At 39.2% G+C, this 21,625-nt stretch overlaps 1 protein-coding gene across 1 annotated transcript in view; it reads left to right on the forward strand.

The window, feature by feature from the left end:
• IQGAP2 (IQ motif containing GTPase activating protein 2) overlaps positions 1-21,625 on the forward strand; it is a gene marked incomplete in the record, with an annotated part of 4,327,392 nt that overhangs the window by 3,529,886 nt on the left and 775,881 nt on the right. The window contains 2 exon segments of the mRNA XM_044063965.1: positions 4,277-4,417; positions 13,877-13,961. Of these exon segments, the coding sequence (XP_043919900.1) occupies positions 4,277-4,417; positions 13,877-13,961 (226 nt within the window).

The raw sequence follows: 21,625 nt of genomic DNA on the forward strand, positions 1-21,625 counted from the left end.
TTGATTTTATATTCACAGGACATCTGGTCATAGGCAATCTGACCAGTTGTTCGTCTACTTTGCCAAAACGAATTTGGGTAAATCGGTATCTAAAGTCACATTGTCTCGATGGATCTCACAATGTATTCTTTTGGCTTATGAAAGTTCTGGTAGGCCCGCACTTCAGGGAGTCCATGCCCACTCTACACGATCTATGTCCACCTCTGCTGCCTTTAGATCCAGGTTATCCTTAGATGATATTTGTTCGGCTGCCACTTGGGCCTCATCTCATACCTTTATCAACCATTATAAACTGGATATTATCTCCAGAGGGAGAGCATCCTTTGGCTCTGCAGTGCTCCAGAACATCCTTCCATGATGGCTGCCCATGGTAGCCCATAGGTTGCTACACAAATGACGTTAGCTACTTCAGATTAAGAAGTTATGTACTCACCATAACGTTCCATCTGAGTAGATAAACTTCAATTGTCAGCAACCGCCCCCCCTCCTTCCCCCTGACCCTTGATTGTTCACATTTGTTGTCTTCAGAGTTGGTCTTTGATATTGATCTGTCTTTAGCAGTTGCTGTTTTAGGGGCAAACTTGATTTGAGGTCAGTCAGGGTTGGCAGGGGTTTATGGGTAGGTGGAGGAGCTAGGAGCTCGGATCTAAGCTGTTGAAAACTGCCGGCTCGGATCCGAAGTCAGATCCGATACCCATAGGTTGCTGACAAATGAAGTTTATCTACTCAGATGGAACATTATGGTGAGTACATAACTTCTTATTCAGTCTCAGCCTTACTACAGGATATGTACCCAAAGAGTGGGGTACAGCAACAGTGGTCCCTCTCCACAAAGGTGGTGCCTCAACGGATCCTGGAAACTATCGCCCCATAAGCCTGATTAGCCTGGTCTGCAAAGCTATGGAAAGGATCTTCATGGACCTCATAAATAAAGATATTGGGGACCTACAGACACTGGATCCTACCCAGTTTGGCTTTGTTAAGGGCAGATCCTGCCTCTTAAACCTGGTCGATTTCTTTGATCAGTCACCAAGGCCATTGACCGAGGGGAAGGTGGTCCACACAGCCTACCTGGACCTCGCAAAAGCCTTCGATACAATACCCCACTCGGGCTTTATAGATAAGCTCACCAGCTTAAATATAAACCCCTATGTCACTAGATGGGTTGCAAACTGGCTCAAGGACAGAACCCACATGGTTAGAATTACTGGAGCCATGTCAGACTCCAAACCAGTTACAAGTGGCGTCCCACAAGACTCAGTCCTGGGACCTCTCTTGTTCGGTATATATTTCTCGGAGGTACAGGCCAACATGGAAGGACTGTGGCTGACCAAGTTCGCAGATGACTGCAAACTGGGTGCCATAATCGACTCTCCAGCCGACACAAGCATCCTCCAAAAGGGCCTCATAGAAACAGACAACTGGTGCCAGAGCCATGGCCTCAAGCTAAACGCCAAAAAGTGTATAGTCATCCCCTTTGGCAAAAACAAAGTGCCCACAAATTACCACATAGGTGGTAATCCATTAAGTACGGAAGAAGTAATTAGGGACCTGGGGACCCAAGTTGATAGCAATCTCTCATTTGACAACCACGTGGTCAAAGTGGTTAGAAAAACATTTTATATAGCCCACCTAATCATAAAGGGATTCACGTCTAGATCAGGGGAGGTCATTGTGCTCTTTACTCATCCCTCATCAGGCCCATAATTGAGTACAATGCCCCTTTTGGGATGTACCTTACCAGACACTTGCAGCAACTGGCAAGACCCCAAAAGTACCTCACCAAGAGGATCAAAGGGCTCAAAGAGATGCCATATGCTGCCCAGTTAAAGAAACTCCAGCTCTACTCACTGGCATACCGCCTGCTCAGAGGCGATCTGTGCCTGACGTATAAAGCCATGTCCAACCCGGAATTAATGGACATGCTGCACCTCAGAAAATCCAAATCCCATCGAGCCACGCTCGAGACTTGAACCTCAGCACTGAAATAAATAGGACATGCTGGAGGGACAGATTCATAACCCAGAGGCTCCCTTCACTCTGGAATAAAATCCCAGTCCAGGTTAGGCAGAGTCCCTCACTGACTCTCTTCAAGAGGAATCTTGATGAGTGGATGGGAGATCGTAGGTTTACCCCGGTTATCACTTCTGTGTCACTGTTAGACAGAGGCACAGTATACTAACCTCAAAAAAGGGCATAGCAAAATTAATTTAAAATGGGTGGCAAAAGCCAAACACACTCTGGCTAGGCTTATAAATGCCCTAGGGCAGATAGCCTAGTATGAACCTATGGCAATCTCAGACTTGATGCAAAAAGAGGTTTAAAGGAGAAGAGTGATTTTCGAGATTCGCTGTTCTCCTGTGTTTTCTTTCTTTTTTTTTTTCCGGCTTCTTGCTGCTCAGCATTTCAAGTGCTTACATTTCAGTAGGGAGGCTTTCTAATGCTTTGATAGGAAGAGACCCTATTCCTAATTCAGAGCATAGTTAAAGTCTGTGAAATTTGGATTGCTTTCTTGATTGCCAAGAGTGTTCTTTGCACCAGCAGTGTATCCACAATTGCCTCTTTGTGTACTTCTTATGGAGTTACTTGTTTTGGTAGCATGTTTGTATATGCTTGACATTTCTATTGTTTTTATTATTCCTGTTGCTTCAACTACTGTTGGACCTCTGGGTATCTTTATTTGTTGAAAAATGCTTTTGGTGAATTACAGAATAGCTAGTTCAGTGCATTGAAAATGAACTATTTTGACAGTACTGGCTTTTCTGGGTGAGAGATCTAATAACAGCAAGGATGTGGGAATTTGCTCTTTCCCTACTGAAGTACGGCCTCATTGTTGGTGTATATAAATAGCAGGGGGAATGGGGTGACCTCCCTCTGCATAACAGATGTTTTTTTATTTTTTTTTCCTGTCAGAGTTTTATTGTGTTCAACCAATCAAAAGGCTCAAGGCTCAAGTTTCAACTGTGCAGTATATCTACCTGTGCAATTCTAAGTGGTGCTAACAGTTACAGATGCAAAAATGTGATGATGCCCTAGTGTCATGTCAAATGTTACAGAAGTATTTTTTTTTTGGTTGTATTTTTATTTATATCCATTATATTTATATGTATTGTCTGCACATAGAGCTCAAAACAACGAAATTTTGTTTAGCCTGCACTGAGGCATGGGTCTACATGACAATAAGTTTTACTTTGACTTTATATTTTCTTCATCCGTTGGTTTTAATCACAAAATATTAGAAAACATTAACAAGTTACGACAACAAAAAATCTTTTAACACATCTCAACTAGTAATCAAAATGGTTAATAAGTTAAAAATGGTAAGATGACATCAGTAGGTAGTTATAAATGCATTTGCACTAAGACTACTCATACTTTACAGAGTCAGATAGCCTATTACTGCAGCTGAGACCATAGTGGTCTACAACCCGAGAGTCAGATATGGAATAAATAAATTCACATAAAGATGGCAATGTAAACAATTGAGAAAGCAGCTATAAACAAAGTAGTATATTTGAACTAATTATCTATGTTCATTTTATGAACAAAAATCCAAATGTAACAGTACAAGATTTAGAAGTGAGCCACTTAACTGCACTATAAACAAAAACTGAATAAAATGATTTACATACTTGCCTATACATTTGAGCATATTTTCAGCTACTGCAGTTTATATGTCGTACTGAAATTCGTCTGTGCAGCTTATAATGACTGTAGAATTTTTTTTGCAGTAAGGGAAACTTTTAACCGATTATACAAGTGAAAGTTCCTTAGGTCAGTGTCATTAGCTATAAAGCCACTCCATTCAGTTATTTATTAATTTTACATTGTGTGTAAATATTTCTACTTTGGCCTTTGTCATTAGAGTTTGAATTAATTTTCTGTTTTAGATGCTATGTTTTTAAGTGCAGTAGAAATTTGTTTGATGTGGCCACAGTTGACAATATGTCCCTTTGTGAAGTGTATAGTAGTAACATTTTGAGAGATGAGTACATGTTTTAAAACATTGTTGGGTAGAGGAGGCAAAAGCATAAGAAGCGAGTACAAAAAATAAACGTTTTTATATCCCTTCATGCAACTCTGATACAATGGTAAGAGTTGAAGAGCTTATCAGTGAGGTGGAAAGAACTTTGTTTAAAGGAAGTTGGATGTCTCAGCACCTTGTGAAGTAAAGTTGCATTGCTTGAGTATAAATTGCATACCACAGATATATGGCTTACAAATATGGTCAAGTTTTTTAGATGGAGGACATTGATTTTCGTTTTTCTTTTCACAGCAAGTTACCATATGATGTAACAACAGAACAAGCATTAACACATGTAGAGGTAACAAACAAGTTGGAGTCTTCAATTCAGAGTCTTCGTGCAGCCACTGATAAAGTCTTGATGTCGATTTTCTCTTCACTTGATAATATTCCGTAAGTTAGTCATTTGTCTTGCATTCTTTTGATAGACTTCTAAATCATCTGTCTTGCATTCTTTTGATAGACATTTAAATTTGCTGTCTAGATGTTAAAATTTTATTTATATCAAAAAGTAATTGAAATGAAAAGAAAAACCACAACAAATGAATACCGGGGAATTGGGAAAGTCTGAGTTTCTCAGAAGTTATTTCCTCTGGTCATTTCATTCACAGTAGTTTAAATGCTTTCACTGGGACATCTGTAGAGGAGAATATGTTTTAGTTGTAGCTGTCAGTTCTCAAAACATTTCCTCGTGCATGTTTGATGCTGCATATTGAATGTAAGACGTTTTGTGTGTGTGTATCTCTCTCTCTCTCTCTCTATATATATATATATATATATATATGTGTGTGTGTGTGTGTGTGTATATATATATATATATATATGTAATGCTACTCAATGCTAGAAGTCTAAATCTCAAAATGCAATCACTCGAGGCACTCCTTAAAATGGAGAACATCGATATCTATGCAGTAACTGAGACCTGGTTCAAGGCTCCAGAGAGCACCCCTGCACTACCAGGCTATAACTCATACCACACTTTTCGGCCATGTAACCTGGACCGAAACACCAAAGGCAGAGGTGTGTCCATATTCATTAAGGATATCCACACCTCCAGGCTAGTTGCTCAGCATAATGCATCCAAGGTTATCCATGTGCAGCTAACTCTGGGCAAAACTGCATTCCAAATTGTAGCTTGCTACAGATCCCCCACCATGCCCCAGAATTACCAATCCTCTTTTTTTGATGTACTGGAAAATATTAGCACCCTAATAATGGGCGACTTCAACTACCCCACCATTAACTGGGAAAACTACTCGTGTACCAACTCCTTAGCTCAACACTTTCTGGAATTCATAAACTCCAATGCCCTAGATCAACTTATCCACACCCCCACCAGGGGCAACAATATCCTAGACCTAGTCATTACCAACATGAGTGACCGGTGTTCCACACCTGAAGTCAACTCCTCATTGGTCCAGTCCGACCATAAACTTATCACCCTTGATATCCACATCCTGCCCCCACCCCCCATTAAGGAAACCACAGTAAAAAATTTCTCCAAAGCCAACTTCATGTTTCTTAAGACAGAAGTGGTGAAATTCATGACACCCATGCAGATGGACAATACAGTTGCAACTCCCAAATCCTACACAAATGCACTCTATAAGCACTTACACGAGTGCATGGATCATGCTATCCCAAACAGAACCAAGACGCTATCCTCCAAAAAAAAGAAAGCCAATCTGGTGGTCCCCTGCCATAAACAAACTGTACAACAGAAGGAAGAAACTGTTGCAAAAGAGAGTAAAATCCCATGAGCTAGTTACGAAAACAAAATCACCACTAAATCCAAGGATAACCACAAAGCATTCTATAGCTATGTCAAGAACGTAGATGGCAACACCCAGATCTGCTCTGAGTTACAGCACAAGGGCATGAAAATTGCAGAACCAACTGATATTGCCAACATCCTGGCAGATGAGTTCAGTGCTAACTTTAGCCCCTCTCACCCACAAAGGGGCCCATATCTATACAGGAAGAATGCAGTCTCTCTGTAATCACAACTACGCAGGTAAAAGCTGCACTCTGTAAAGCCAAAAACACAGCATCCATGGGACCGGACAACATCCCAGGCTGCGTTTTACATGAACTTCAGAATGAACTGGCTCCCCACTTAAGCACCATGTTCAATAATAGCCTCACATCAGACTTTGTGCCCACTGAATGGCGCACAGCAACAGTTATCCCACTCTGCAAAGGGGGAGCCACCACTGATCCCGGGAACTATCGACCTATTAGCCTGACGAGCCTGGTCTGCAAGGCCATGGAACGTATCATCATGGAACTCATGAACAAAGACATTGGTAACCTCCAAACTGTGGAACCCACCCAGTTCGGGTTTGCGAAAGGCATATCATGCCTCCTGAATCTGATCGTCTTCTTTGAGGCAGTCACCAAAGCCGTGGATGAGGGTAAGGTGGTTCACACAGCTTATCTTGACCTCGCCAAGGCTTTCGACACCATCCCCCATTCTGGAATTATAGCTAAACTCACTAAACTTAGGTATAAATCCCTACGTCACAAGATGGGTTGCCAACTGGCTCACTGACAGAACCCACACTGTAAATGTTGCAGACTCCAAATCTGACCTCAAAGCAGTGACAAGTGGAGTACCACAGGGTTCCGTCCTGGGACCTCTCCTGTTTGGTATCTACTTCTCTGAAGTACTGGCTAACACAGAACACCTCTGGCTAACAAAGTTCACAGATGACTGCAAACTAGGAGCCATAGTCAAGTCCCCAAATGATGTGGACATCCTACAGAAGGGTCTCGCTGAGACAGATGCCTGGTGTCAGAGCCATGACCTCAAGCTCAATGCCAAAAAGTGCAGTGTCATCCCCTTTGGTAAAAACTCTGTACCCATGAACTACCACATAGGCTGCAATCTACTTAACACCGAATGTGTGATAAGAGACCTTGGGACCCAGGTGGACAGTAGTCTCTCCTTTGATCACATCGCCACAGTAGTCAGGAAGTCCTTCTACGTGGCACACCTCATCATAAAAGGGTTCTCATCCAGGAAAAAAGAGGTCATTGTTCCCCTCTACTCATCACTCATTAGACCCATTATAGAGTACAACGCCCCTTTTGGTATGTACCTCACAAGACATATATACAACAACTGGAAAGACTACAGAAATACCTCGCAAAGAGGATTACTGGCCTCAAACAGATGCCCTTTGCAGACCATCTGAAAAAACTACAGCTTTACTCCATCGCATATCGCCTACTCAGGGGCGATCTCTGCCTAACATACAAAGCTATGTCAAACCCAGAGCTGTTGGACATGCTCCACTTAACGAAATCCCAATCCCTCCGAGCTACACGCTCTAGGGTCCTAAACCTTGTCACCACAATAATTAGAACATGCTGGAGGGATAGATTCCTGTCCCAGAGACTTCCCATACTCTGGAACAGACTACCTATCTATGTCAAACAGAGCTCCTCATTGGCACTCTTCAAGAAAAATCTTGATGATTGGATGGGAAATGGGAAATTCACCCCGGGGATCACTTCTGTGGCTCTCCTCGACAGGGGTACAGGAAAATAATTTTCTTGGGTGGCAAAAGCCAGGGTACATTTTTTGGCTAGGCTTGTATGGGCCCTAGGGCCGATAGCCTAGTACCTACCTATGAACTCCAGAAATGGCTGCAGAAATATTAATATATACGTTGAACTTGAGTGTCAAACTAATTTATTTATATCTGTGTATATGTATGTATTTGCGTATATATACACTTGCTTGCATACTTTTAACAGGGTTTGTAGGCTGGATCCATAAACCCATTTCTGTCATAACCTGCATCATAGCCATAGTATAGTGTAGAAAGTGGATGCATCATCCGTATATCCTTGCATTTTCTAAACTAATAAATGTGGTTGAGGAGTCATGTTGATAGCAAGCTGAGCAGAGTGGTAGGTCAGACTTCTCTAGCCCCCAGTGCTCCAGTCTCCATCTCTTCTGTGATACTCCCAGATGCTCCCAGGTATGCTGAGGGATATCATCCCTCCACTATGTGTCTTGGGTGTACCTATTGAGGACTGCCTGGTACATCTTCATAGAAGATGTCTGGGTGCATCCTCAAATGGTATCCGGATCACCTCAGTTGAGTCCTGTAAACAGAAGGAAGCAAGATCCTCCCAGGTTTTGTATGCTTTTCACTGTGTTATAGTGAGTGAACCCTGACAGTTGTATAATTGGCTATGTGTGCATTACTATAGATGAGGAGAATGACCATTAAGTTATGACTTTTACCTGTGATGCAGTCCTTGCTTCTCCACCATAGTCCAGTACAATACCTGTAGCATGGTCTGTAGCTCAGTTTCCACTTTGTTTCAAACTTTGCTCACGAGCAATACCCCCACCATGTTTAACTCTTCCAACTTGTAGAGAGCCCAAAAAGCTAAATGTATACACTTTGTGGGCTCACCACCCAAATGGTGAAGGGTAGCAGTGAAATGCAGTGCCAATCAAGTAGCAGACAGTAAGGCAGGATTATGATAGACTGAGAGAGACTACACTGGGGCAGTGGAAACTTAGTCATGTCACCTTTCTGCATGTCAAGGGGCCAGACGTTGCAAAGAGGATGAAAAATACCAGCTAGATTAAGTTGGTCTTACAAGTATGTGTAACACTGACTCTCGAACTTAACTTCTTGAGTTAGGGTGATCTCTCCTCTACCCTGGATCTGAGCCTCTGGTGAGGCCCTAGGTAAGGTGTGTGGCTATATGTCTCTGGATGTGTGCTATTCAGCTGGAGTTTGTCCCATTAAATAAAAAATTCACTTCTATGTGATTCTGAGTTGCTGAAATGAGAACTCTTAAAACTATACCTAACATTTATTCAAGAGTATAGACCTTATTGAAAATAGGTGTGCTGGTTGATATATCAGTACCTGTAGATTCTCTAGTTCTGCTGGGAGTTATTAACACTTCATTTGGGGATTGCAGGAATATAGAGATACCTAAAGGTGTGTGTGATTGGGAGGCAGGACGTACACATCCATAATAAATGGGGTGCCAGATTATGTACTTTGGAATGAGATATGAGCTGCCAACATTCACAGCAATATATACAGTATTAATTTAGCAGCTGTTTAGATTACTAGTACATGTACATGATATTACAATTGATCATACATTTTAGTATTAAGGCAGATGTTTAATAAAGAGTATTATGAGCGGGTCACTAATGCTAACTGTGTTGTGTGTTTGAGACATGGATCCAAGAAATTCACCTAAAGAGCAAAGTTTGAGAGGTGAATCTTGGCAACCATGTCGAGAACACAGAATATTAGGTTAGCATCAGCGACCCGCTCATAATTCATGGTAATGCATTGAGCTTTATCTGCCCCATGTACTACTAGTTGGAGTAAAAATGGAAAAAAAAAACACTAAATGTTTTGCTGGCTTTCAAAGCCATAATGCACTTAGTGGACACTGTTTGAAAGGCAGTGTAAGTTAGCCATTTAAGTTTACACTTGCCTTCAGTGCCCCTCAACTGTCCAGACTTTTGCCTGTACTGTTGGGTCTGTTCTTCATAAAGTCTGTTTTTTTCAGACAAACTACTGAGGATTGAAGACAACTATGTAATGACATACATTTAGGTTTCAGGTATCATATCCTTCAGAAAATCAGGCTGAAACACATCCAGTTCTAGTAACTTTTTAAGTTTGAAACTAAGTTAGGGACATGTTACAGACTGAGAGCAGGCAGAAACAAATCTTTTATTCTGTTGCTGTTTGTACTGGCAGATTTTACTGCCTAGCCGGAGACCTGACCTTACAACTTTAGCGGGAATACTTAACATTTGTTAAGGTCAGGTCTCATGCCACTCAGGCATTTAACATTTAAGATTTGTCTTTTTCTAAATATTGAAGCATAATCAGTGCACTCAGTGCACTACAAGATCATTATTTAGTTGATCAGTTTTATATGGATATTTTTAGTCTGTGTATGTAAAGTGGATAAGGTACCATATACTAAGATGTGCTCCTGTTTAGTTGTACAGCATTTGTTTGAAATGTAAGAGGAATATGATTTCATGAAACTTAATATCGAGATTCACTGGTTAATTTATTCCAGAAGTTTAGACCCAACTTACAAGATATTCTATAGTGAGCCCATAGGGAAGAATTTAAGGTGGAAGAGTTTTGTGAGTGTGCTGATGTTAGACAGTGATCTTGGTAAATTAGTTTGTAGAAAAGAAATTCTTTGAGCTGTGTTGACAAATACCATCATTGTGTACAGATCTCTGGTGATGTTCTCTGGCAGTTGCCACATTGTAGGATTTTTTTAACAGTTTCCTGATTAATTGCTGCCTGATTTTCCCATGTAATGACTTTGCTAGTTTCTTTGACTGTCTGTCAAATTGCCAGTAACTGTGTGTGTGTAAGCACACATGCACCCATGCATGTGGTGGGTGGGTGGTGTTTGTGTTCTGCAATAGACCAGTGCATTCTTCAGAATAACCTTCAGAGCCTTACTCCCTTTCACATGGGGATGAGCTTGGGCATCCCTGTAACTCTGTAAATGATAAAGTGGGTTGCTGCAAGATTGATGGTTGGTTGGATTTGTCCCACAGTTTTAATTGCTATGGAAATTTTGATAATTTGGGTCATGGAATTCTTCTTGTGCCATCTTTTGTCGCACTGTTTCATTTTTACTTTTTAGTTATTTAGTAAGTTGCTTATATTCATTTGATATAAACTGTCTAGTAGTTTGTGGAAACAATTTATTTTATATATTCTGATTATCTGTGAAGCTACTTGTGGTGGTTGTAGTGGGGGGTTGCTATGTTGTTAATTTTCCAGAATCATGGTGTGTACACAGGCAATGGTTACTAAGCGGATGAGCTGTAATATTGAAGTGTTGTGGCATTTATCTCACCGATTTCTGAACATGTACTGTGTTAATTATCTTGGGGTATCATTGTGATGCATTTGTGATGTTATTAGTTGTCAAGTGGAAATTAAATGCTGGAGTTGAAGTTTGGGTTTGATATTCCAATTTAAACTATGGCCCTCAGCAAATTTATTTACATTCATCCTTTAGTTCAGATCAAGAAGAAGGTTGTGATGTTGAGTGCTGCTTGACAGAGTTGGCAGGTAGGCTGTTGCTTCATATAATGCTGACATTCAGTGAGAGTATTATATATAAGCCAGTCAGGCTCACAACCTTGCAGACCATGAAAAAGGGATGCCTGTAGTTTGCTATTTGGGCAAAACTGCATTTTCCTTATTTTAACACCATAGACATTGCATGTGAAGTAGTTGTAAAGAAACCATATAGAGGAATTTTGGATTAGCTAAGATCCAGCTGTTGTATACTTCCTAGATTGACATGGGCTAATTTAAGGCCAATCACGATGTTTATTTGCTAAAAAACAAAGTAAAACAAAAAGTAACTTGTCAGGAGTGTTTCTTAGTGTTGGCCCCAGAATTCAGTGTTAAGCCCGCCAAGAGTGTAATTTTTCATTTGGCTAGGAATAAAGATTTATAGGTTCATAGGTGTATACTAGGTTAACAACTAATGGGACCTTTGTAAACCTAACTAAGCATCCTAAATGTATCCTGCAAGTTGTTGTACCTTAGAGGTTACTTTAAGAGGTATATGTAAACTAAGGCATGATTTACAGGCTGACTGTGTCCATTAGAGACATAGGTGCTAGAACAGGGCTGACTTTCCGATTTCCAATCCACTGGTCCAAGTTACACTTGAGTAGTAGTAGGGAAGACCTCTGCTTCATATGGATGGAAAAGCCTGTTCCAGAAAAGGGGAATTCTCAGAGGCATATAACTATCCCTCCAACATGTCTTATTTATGTTGCAAGGAAGGTAAATGTTTTGATCAAGTAGTTTTGAAGTTATTGATTTTGCAGATATGTGAAAGTTCCTTAAGAGTATGATGCAAGGATGCCTTGTATGCCAGGCATAGAGATTGCATTTCAGCAGTCTGTTGGATGCAGAGTATGGATCGAGACAGGGCTTTGAAGCGATCTGTGTAGGACATGTTAACACCCTGTATTGTTTTTGTGAGGAACCTTGCTGCATGTTCAGTTGCTGCATGTGCCTGGTCAGGTGCATACTGAAGGTGGGACTTATATAAGTAGGGTATTTGTTTTGTTTTATCAGATTGTTAATTGGACTTAGGGTTAAAGACTGCTTGGGCACCTAGTCTTCATGGGGTGTCAGTATCACAGCAGACTGAGATGCCTACTTCATAGTGGCTCCCAAAACAAACCTTTTATAGCTTGAAACATCTTGCCACCAAATAGTCTGTGCTTGTATTTCAAATGGGAGTACACTGCAACAAGGCTCTTACAGCATTAAAATGTCCTGGAGCAGAGACTGCTGTACAGCATGCTTTGTATGGTCTTTCTTTTCCTTAGAATATTACAATTTATGGCAATTTCAAAGCATTTCCTAGAGTTCAAAAACAAACCCTTAACCTTCAGTCTTCCAACAGTACTTTCTCACAGATGCCTAGTACCACAAAGCTTTTTGGCAAGAAGACAGTTTAATTGTCAGATTTTCAGGCTTCAGAAGGCTTTGTGGTTACCTTCAGGTATACTGGCTCACCACCACTGTGTTCATGTTTGGGTGGGGTTACTGACTGACATTGACATGTGATTGTGGCAGTGTTAAGTGTGATGGACATTTTTAGACTGTGATCACACAGCTATTGCATTTTTAAGGGGGAGGCCTTTTACAAACATAAGATCAAAACCGGGGGGAATAAAAAATTACACAAGGACACAAGTGAACTTATTCTTGGAGCCAAGCAAATGGCTTTAAGTATGTATCTGTTATATTCTTGGCATGTTAATATGTTACTTTTTTACTCGTGTATCTTGCTCATCTATGTATTTAACCTGAATCAAGCTACTCTGCTTATATGTACTAGTGTTGCATATCTACTTAATCTTTTATTAGCTACTGTTCTGCTAAGATCCTTCTAATGAGTCCAGTTGTGTGGAACTAAGCTGCGCTGGTACAGTGCTAGTGTTGTTGCCTCACAGCAAGAGGTTCTCCTGTTCGATTCTCAGCTGGAGTGCCTTCTGTGTGGAGTCTGCATCTCCTCCCCTTGGTCGAGTGGCCTCCGAAAGACATGCGTGAATGGGTGTGCCTTTGCTGAAGGTTGGGTGTTGGGCTGGCAACTCGGCACCATAAAACATCTGCTGCCTATCATTAGTGGACCAGAGTTCCACTTTGGCGACCCCTAACCAGGAAAAGCCGAAAAGACAGACAACATACATACATGTGGAGCCACTTACTCATTTGTGTTTTCATTACTATTTTTATTGATTGTGTTTTGCTTTGTAAATCAATAGTATAATGTCATTACTATCCAGGTTCTTATTTCAGCTTGAGTTCTTGGGCCCAGGGACATTTTAAACTGTGTGTTACTATTGTTTAACCTTATTTCTTTATTTATTGCAGTTTACTTTTACGCCTGCATTATGCCCATTAGTAAAAACAAATTTACCAGCTCAGGTTCATCCCTGTGGCATATTAGCCAGCATGTTTTAATATAACTGCAGTGAACCTGAATTTGCTGTCTGTGTTGGAAGTTAGAGGAAGTTCAGATGCACCTAATATCTGGTTGACTCATTGTATCATATTTAATTTATTACTGAACTATAAACAGTGGATTTAAGTATTTAATTTGTATAGTTGGGTAGTTTACTGGCTGGCTGCAATGTACTAAAAGACTTGAGAAATTATTTAAATAGGCACAGCTGTGGTCCTCCTGTAGTTTTGTAGTAGGTGTAGTCTAAGGATAATTCTGTTTAAATTCCAAATTATCAGGTCATTTTTTTTGTTACACATTATTTTTATTTTTTTCTAGCTATGCGATGAGATACATAGCCAAAGTTCTGAAGAACTCTTTGCATGAAAAGTTTCCAGATGCAACAGAGGATGAGCTGTTGAAGGTAGATTTGTGATTATATTCTTAAATTGTTACCTTGCTAATTTTTTTTCTTTATAAGTCTAGCTAATGGTTTAAACAAGTGAAAAGTAAACCACAGTTGTTTCATAATACCATTTACAGATTTTAAAGCCGTAATTGACCCAGTTTTTTGCAGTAGAAGTGATACATGCACATACTGCTCTTTCAAATATATTAGAGTTATTTGTAGTGTAAGAGTGGACAGCTGCATAACTGTAGGGATGTAGCAGGCCACCAAGAAATGCTTTGAAAAGTTTTGCACGTCTGTGCTAACATTTGAAAACCAGGCATTTTTTTTACAACTTAGTATTGCTTGTACTTCTCAGCAGACCACCTCTTGTCACCCATCACATCCTAAATTTATGGCCTCTCAGAGCCATCCACTTGCTTCCCCATTGTTTGTCAACTCTTCTTCTACATCAGCCTTACGTTATGAAGTGACGACTCCTCAGAGGGCAATGACTTCCCTTTTTAAGGATTGTAGCCTTTATGGTCATCAGCATGTGTTATGTGCTGGCCCAATGTGAGTAACAACTTGAAGAGGAAATTGGGAATGTTTTACCACTTGAAGCCAGAGATGAGCTAAAGTCACATTTGTGCAGGTTGAGAAACCCACGCCCATTATTTCATTTTTATCCCAAGGAGAACATATTATATCATGACACTTTCATTACACAACTCTGTCTTCCCCCTCTCCCTAAATACGTGCACCCCAAATCTCTACTGGAATTTGATAGAAACAATATTGCAGGGTCCCCCTTCACCTAGAAAGAGAATTTTTGAGGTAGACCTTTTTCTCTTCTCCACTGATCATCCATTATCATGGATCATCATTACTCCTGCTTGTTGATATCACAGTCAGTGCCAATACCTTTTTTGTCAGTGGGCTGCTGGAGACAGAATTTTTACTTACTGCGGAAGTATCGGAATGCCATTAAATCCATAAATGGATGCATTGCTAAAGAAGCTCCCCAAAACTGTAAGCACCTGCAGTGCTAAATGGAAAACTTTGTTGAAGTAATGTGGAAAAAGGTTTGTGTTAACAGAGGTGTAGTTCTTAGAAGAAGCCATGTCTTTCCTTTAAAATGTTTTTTTCCATCAGAGTGAACAGGTAGATTTATTCACTATAATAAAGCTTGGGCATACAGTACTGTTAATTTGTATTTTTTTCTTTGGAAGATTTTCCATTCATTGTTCCTGGAGGAAAGGGTTTACACTTAAAATGCAACAGCAAGGTCTGTTGCTGTGTTGTATGAATCAGTTACTTTACTGACCTGCCCCTGGCTGTGTTTTTAACATGGCTAAGATTCATTTGTTTCATTCATTATGTCATTCTGTAGTTTCCTGCTTAGTCCAGTGAATAATCATGGGGAGGCCAGAGCTTGCCTGATCTGCAAGCTAAAGTACATTGCATATTTTTCATATTGCATTAAATTGTGGTGTCATTTTTTTGTCAAACTGCATGTTGACATTTAGCGTTGCCACCTGTCTCTCCTTCACACAGAACAGTCCCTATTTGGGCAGTTGCATCGTGCAAAAAAAAGTTAACATTTATGAAGTTTTCTCTAATAGTTACATAGAACAATTATTTTGTAAATAAAACAACAGAATCGGATCAAATTCAACAGCAGTGAGCTCTTACTCTGGCAAAAATGTGAAGACCATTCCTTTGCATTGGTTGAGAGTATGATTTGTCCTGCAAAATCTTACATTTCCTTAACAAAAAGTCCCACTTTAGGCAGTTCAAAAGGCAGGAACCCTAATGAAATTTTCTGTTTTTCATAGGTGGTGCACATTTTTTTAGGCTTCTTGCAGTTGTTTCTGCTAAGGGTTTTTGTTATAGGGTCAAGTAGGAGAGCTGTCTTTCCGGATTTACTCTAATCCATATTCCTTCCAGGTACCTGGGTGAGAGGTGAAGGTTCTGAAAACAAAGCAGTGAAATGCTCATTTGTTAGATTCTGTTTTCCATTTTCATAAATGCTCCCCACTTCAACAGTGTTGAGCCATGTGTTGTGTGTGTGTATATAATGAAGTCTACAGATAGTGGCCTCACAGTGAGCGACAACCCTCCCCCCCCAAGATGTGCTTTGTGTAGTTTCAGGGGAAGATGGATGAAGAGTCCTGTGTTATTCCTCCCCAGGAGCCAGACATTTGAGTCACAATCAAGACAGCTTTCAGGTTATCCAACTCTGCCCTTTCAGTCCTCATTCAAACTGGTTGTCTTTATAAACTGTCTCCAGAGTGAGAAGATGAACTCATAAACTGTCCCAGTGCTCAGTCCTATATGATCACTTTGGCATTGTAGGTCTCCGAGTGCACAGCATCTTTCCACCTTGTTGTTGGAGAAAAGGTCTAGAAATTTAGAAAGATGTGGTTAGAAATTGTATTTATTTACTGAAAATTTACAGGTAAAGTCCAACTGGGCACAGATGCCCTTTTTCAGTGTAGGCCCAGAAGGAAAAGATCTAACGTTTCTGTTAGATTTTATGAATATAAATCTGAAATTAATTATGTTGTAAATATGCTGAAAGAAAAGGCTTGCTTAAATGCAGAAACAAAGTTTAAGTAAAATGTGATCAGCAGTCATACTAAATGACCATGGCTTGGAAAAGGAATCTGCTGAATGGACATTATTCCCTTACAGACTCAAAGCAGGATATGTATGCAAGAACAAAAATGCAAAATCTGCTTTTTAAGAACAATGACATGTTATTCTGCATGGAAAAACAGGATGACAGATGTTTTTATACAAAGATCCAAATAAAATACAGGATGTTCACACTGTCAGAAAAGTTGATCTCTGACAATGTGTTTTCTCAAAAATATGTTTTTCTTCATAAAAAACAGGATATGCTTATCAGCATTGGTACAAGAACATATGGTCATATACACAGATTCAAATAGAATACAGGACAATGTGTTTCCTCAAAAATATGTTTTTCTACATGGACATCAGGACACTGTTACAGGATATTCACACTGTCAGAAAAGCTGGTCTCTTACAAGACATTGTTAAACAAGGAAGTTTAGTATTGTTTCTACAGGATAAGCAATTCTCCAAAATATGTTTAAAAAGAGTATATAAAGAGCTGTATAAATCCAGTTGTTTAGGGATATGGTAGGAACACATTTGGTGTTCTGAGGTAAATGTTATATCTCTCACATCATCTGTACTATATGAGAAGTAAAGTTGGAACAGTACTTTTAAGCTGCAACGTGGTTTCGTTTGATTTATTATAAAAAGTTATTTGTTACTGCTCTTTAAAGTTGATGCTGCAAAGTATATTCTCTCATCAGTGTATATTCTGCAAGTTTCTGTATGCAACAGACTGTGAATGCAAATATAATCAGACTTTGAATTTTAGCAAGAATCCATCCAGGCAAGAAGCAAGTAAGAGCCATATATATATATTTTTTCAATGGCGAGGCAGCTGAGTGACTAGCTCCATATAATTTTTCAATGGCAAGCTAGCCTGCATTTGAACCTACAATCTGCATTCAAACACAGAAGGAGTGATGGTAAGCCCTGCAGAGGGTCACTTCAGTTAAATTGCAGTAACTAACATTTGTACGTATGTGTCAATTCTGAACAGAAGTATTCCAGTTTATGCAGCTTGCAGTAGTAAAGTTTTTTTAGACGTCTACAATCCAGAGTGAGACTAGTTCAAGAAATTCGCAGTGCCATAAATTCTTCAAGAAAAGGGGATATCCACTAGCCCATCAGTCCACTGCCTGTTGTGCTTTCCCAGCTTCTCAAGTGACTTTGAAAAATTTCCAGCCATCTGCAATAGCAGCCTGATCACCTGTTTTCTTGCTAACTGGTAAGACTTTTTTCTGTGTCACATATTTAGTGTGGATGATGTTAAAACAGTTTGTATATTCTTAAGAGAGTTTTTATATTCTTAAGACAGTTTGTATATTCATATATAGTTTCTGTATTCCTAGACAGGTTGTATATTACTAGATAGTATGAATATTATTTATAATTCATGCAGGAGTAAACCAAACTTTAGTAAATTGCTATGTTGGTATACACAGCACATTAGTAAATGTAAAACCTTATTAGGGCTGGTTGATAGTAAGGCATTATGCAAATGTATTACAATATTTGACTGGTATCTCAAATAAAACCATGTGAAATATGACAAATGTTTATTGTGTGTACAATGTCATAAAAATACAGTGCATGACATTATCCAAAGGTTAGACTGTACAGACAAAAATTGTAAAGGTAAAGAACCAAGAAAAGTTATTATGTTGACATTATATTCAAATGTTAGACAGTTATGTTCTGTCACCAGATGTAAAAGGTTTATTTCAGAGTTGCAACAACAGTCAAATCAGTTACTGATAGACACTCTAGTACATTTTGTTACAAAGAAATGTAATAAACTTCTAAAAGACAGACACAATGAGTTCAGGAAGCTTAGACAAGTTATACACACATCTTTTCAAAAGTGCATAGGAGTTTCAAATTCAGCAGAACAGCTTACTAAAGAATGTCAGAAAGACCATGCAACATCACAGGAAATTCAACTTCAGTTGCAGGATAAAGGCAATAAATTAGCTCAACTGACAAAGACGGGGAATTTCCTGCATACACAGTTAATCTGTGCAAAAGAAATATATTTTATAATATGTTTATGTTTTGAAAATGGTTAAGCATGCATGCTAGGATGGTAGGGACATGACATGCTTGTATAAAGATATACATATACAAGACAGACATGCATGTGTGTTCTTTTCATCTAGAGTACATCTGTTACAATACACAAGAATAACAGGCAGACAACAGCAAATATAAATAATATAAATATAAATGTGTTGGTTAAACTAATTCTCTAACATAACCTCTACCAACAATCCTACTCTTATTTCACTTTCAGCCAGTGCCCACATCCCTCATCTTTAACCTCATCCATAAACTGATACCCACCACACTCTCTGCAGATCTACTACCTGCAGAATACCTCCATAAAGCTGCTAAAGTCATAGCCTACCCCATTTCCATCCTCATTAATAGAACCAACTCTGAAGGAACTATCCCCTTAATCTGGAAAGTCTCTCGCATCATCCCCCTTCACAAAGGCGGTGACTCCAAGGAATTCGCCAATTACAGGCCCATAGCCATACTGTCTCCTCTGGCTAAAATAATGGAGAAATGTATTCATCTACAACTGTTACCCTACCTACTTGAAAACAATCTATTAGCACCTTGTCAACATGGCTTTAGACCACATCATAGCACCACCTCCACTCTCCTATCCTTTACTAACCAAATTAATAGTAATTGTAATAATGATACCCCATCCTCAGCCCTTTTTATCGACCTGTCTAAAGCATTTGACATGGTTAACCACCACCTTCTCCTAGACACACTCAAAAACTTATCATTGGATGCCCTTACTATACAGTGGTTCCAGTCATACCTAAATAACAGAGAGCAGGCTGTTCTTTGGTAAAACAATTTATCTTCCCACCTCCCAGTAGCATTAGGGGTCCCTCAAGGATCCATACTGGGTCCTTTACTCTTCTCCATCTTTACAAATGACCTCCATTCTGTAATTTCACAAGCTGACTGTATCCAATACGCAGATGACTCCACACTCATATGCTCTGCTACTACCCAATCAGAACCTCAGTTACTAGCCCAAAAGACCTTTAGCACAGTTGAAAACTGGTTCCTACAAAGATGTCTTATCCTAAACCCCAACAAAACAAAAATGCTACTATTCAACCCCACTCGCAGAACCTCCCCACTTAACTTTACTATTATCTCAAATAAGGGAACTATAATATCCCCAGAAACAACCACCAAACTACTCGGAGTACTAATAGATAATCACTTGTCTTGTGAACTTCACATTAATAACACCATAACAACAATTAATAAGAAACTAGGTTCCCTCTATAGAATCAAACCCTTTCTAACTCCTCTAGCCAGGGCCACCATTGCTCGCACACACCTTATCTCTACCCTCCTCTATGCCTCCCCTGTCTATACCAAAATATGCAAGAGTAGCCTGAATAAACTGTCATCCTCCTACAACAATATAGCCAGATTTGCAGCAGGATCCTCCTATAGAACTCATCATTGTATCAACTTGAATAAACTCGGATGGCTAGAACTGCCAAATATAATACTGTTCAATCAACTAACAGTAGCCCATAAGATCCTGTATCTACCTCAGAATACACCCATACTCACATCCCTAGTCATCCCCTATAACAATCTCAAAACCTTGCACTCATCTGACAAACTACTTGTACAAATATCCAAATCCAACAATTCAGCTGGTGACACCCTGTTCTCTAATACAGTAGGCAAGGCCTGGAACAACCTTCCAAATCAGCTAACCTCACTATCCTCTGTTAACTTATTTAAAAGCAAGCTCAAACACTACCTCAAATCACACTGGCTATGCCTCTGTGATAACCCAGACTTAACACCATACCCCCTTCAAGACTCCCATGATTCCCAGCCTCCTTTGAATGTTACCCTGTGTTAACTGTCTAATAGCAGTGCGCTTGACCTTACTGAGGATTCTTTCCTCATGTAAATATGTATATACTGTGGTATTTCCTAGCAGGTTTATCACACCTCAACTCTTGTAAGACTAAACACGATTATTGTATCCTGCTATTTGCTTTTGTACACTCTATCCATTCAAACTAGTGTTTATCTTCTGACTTCTTGTGTGACCAAAGTATATACAGCATCTTAGTTATAATTTCCATTATTATTTCAAACTACTATGATACCGAGGTCTTTTTTACATCAAGCTTTTGTTCTTACTGGATACAGAATATAAAATTCCTACTCATGTAAGATATCATAAAAGTTTGTAATGTACCAATGTCTACTTGAAATATATGTCTTGTCCTATTTTGCTAGTGTTATTGTATTGTGGAGCTTTTCTCCCCGGGCCTCCACTGAAAATGGACATATATCCAGCTGGACTAGCCCGGTCAACAAATGTAAAATAAAATAAAATCTATTTTGTTTTTTACAATTTGTTTATAATTATATAGTAACACCAAACAGTTAAAGTTCTGAATTTTAAAAAGAAAATCACAGATGGTATTATTCAAACAGTTTTTGTAAAATTAATGTCAGGACAGTTAAATAGATAAATAAATAAAAAATACTGAAATCCATGTAAGGTAATTGTAAAATGATGTCTATTTATGTTGTATAAATGCATAGTTATGCAAATCACAATCACATTAAAGGAAAAATGCCAAAAGAATTAATTATAGTTTACAGAATATGAAATGTGAGCTCAGACCTTCCTAGACTGAATGAATAGTTACAGGAAATGCTGGAAAGATAAGATAAACAACAAGACTGATTGCCAGATAAGTAGCTTGAGTTTTTCTAAAGCATCATTGTTATTAAAACATAATTGTTAAAATGTTTACAGGCAACACTATTTGGTAATTGTAATAAAATGCCACAATTGTGCATAGATGTCACTGATAATCTGTTTGCAAGTAAATGTTAAAAGGACAAAAAAAACTCAGTTGTATCAAGTACAGCCAGCAAATGGGCTATAGTATATATACAGTTCAAATCAATTGTGCAGGAGAATGTAAATGCCTACTAGTGGTAGTAAACAGCAAAAGCTTTATAAAAAATATCAAATC

The sequence above is a fragment of the Protopterus annectens genome, chromosome 2.part2 (genome assembly GCF_019279795.1).
Source record: "Protopterus annectens isolate FY-2018-M chromosome 2.part2, PAN1.0, whole genome shotgun sequence".
Taxonomy (NCBI): Eukaryota; Metazoa; Chordata; order Ceratodontiformes; family Protopteridae; genus Protopterus; species Protopterus annectens.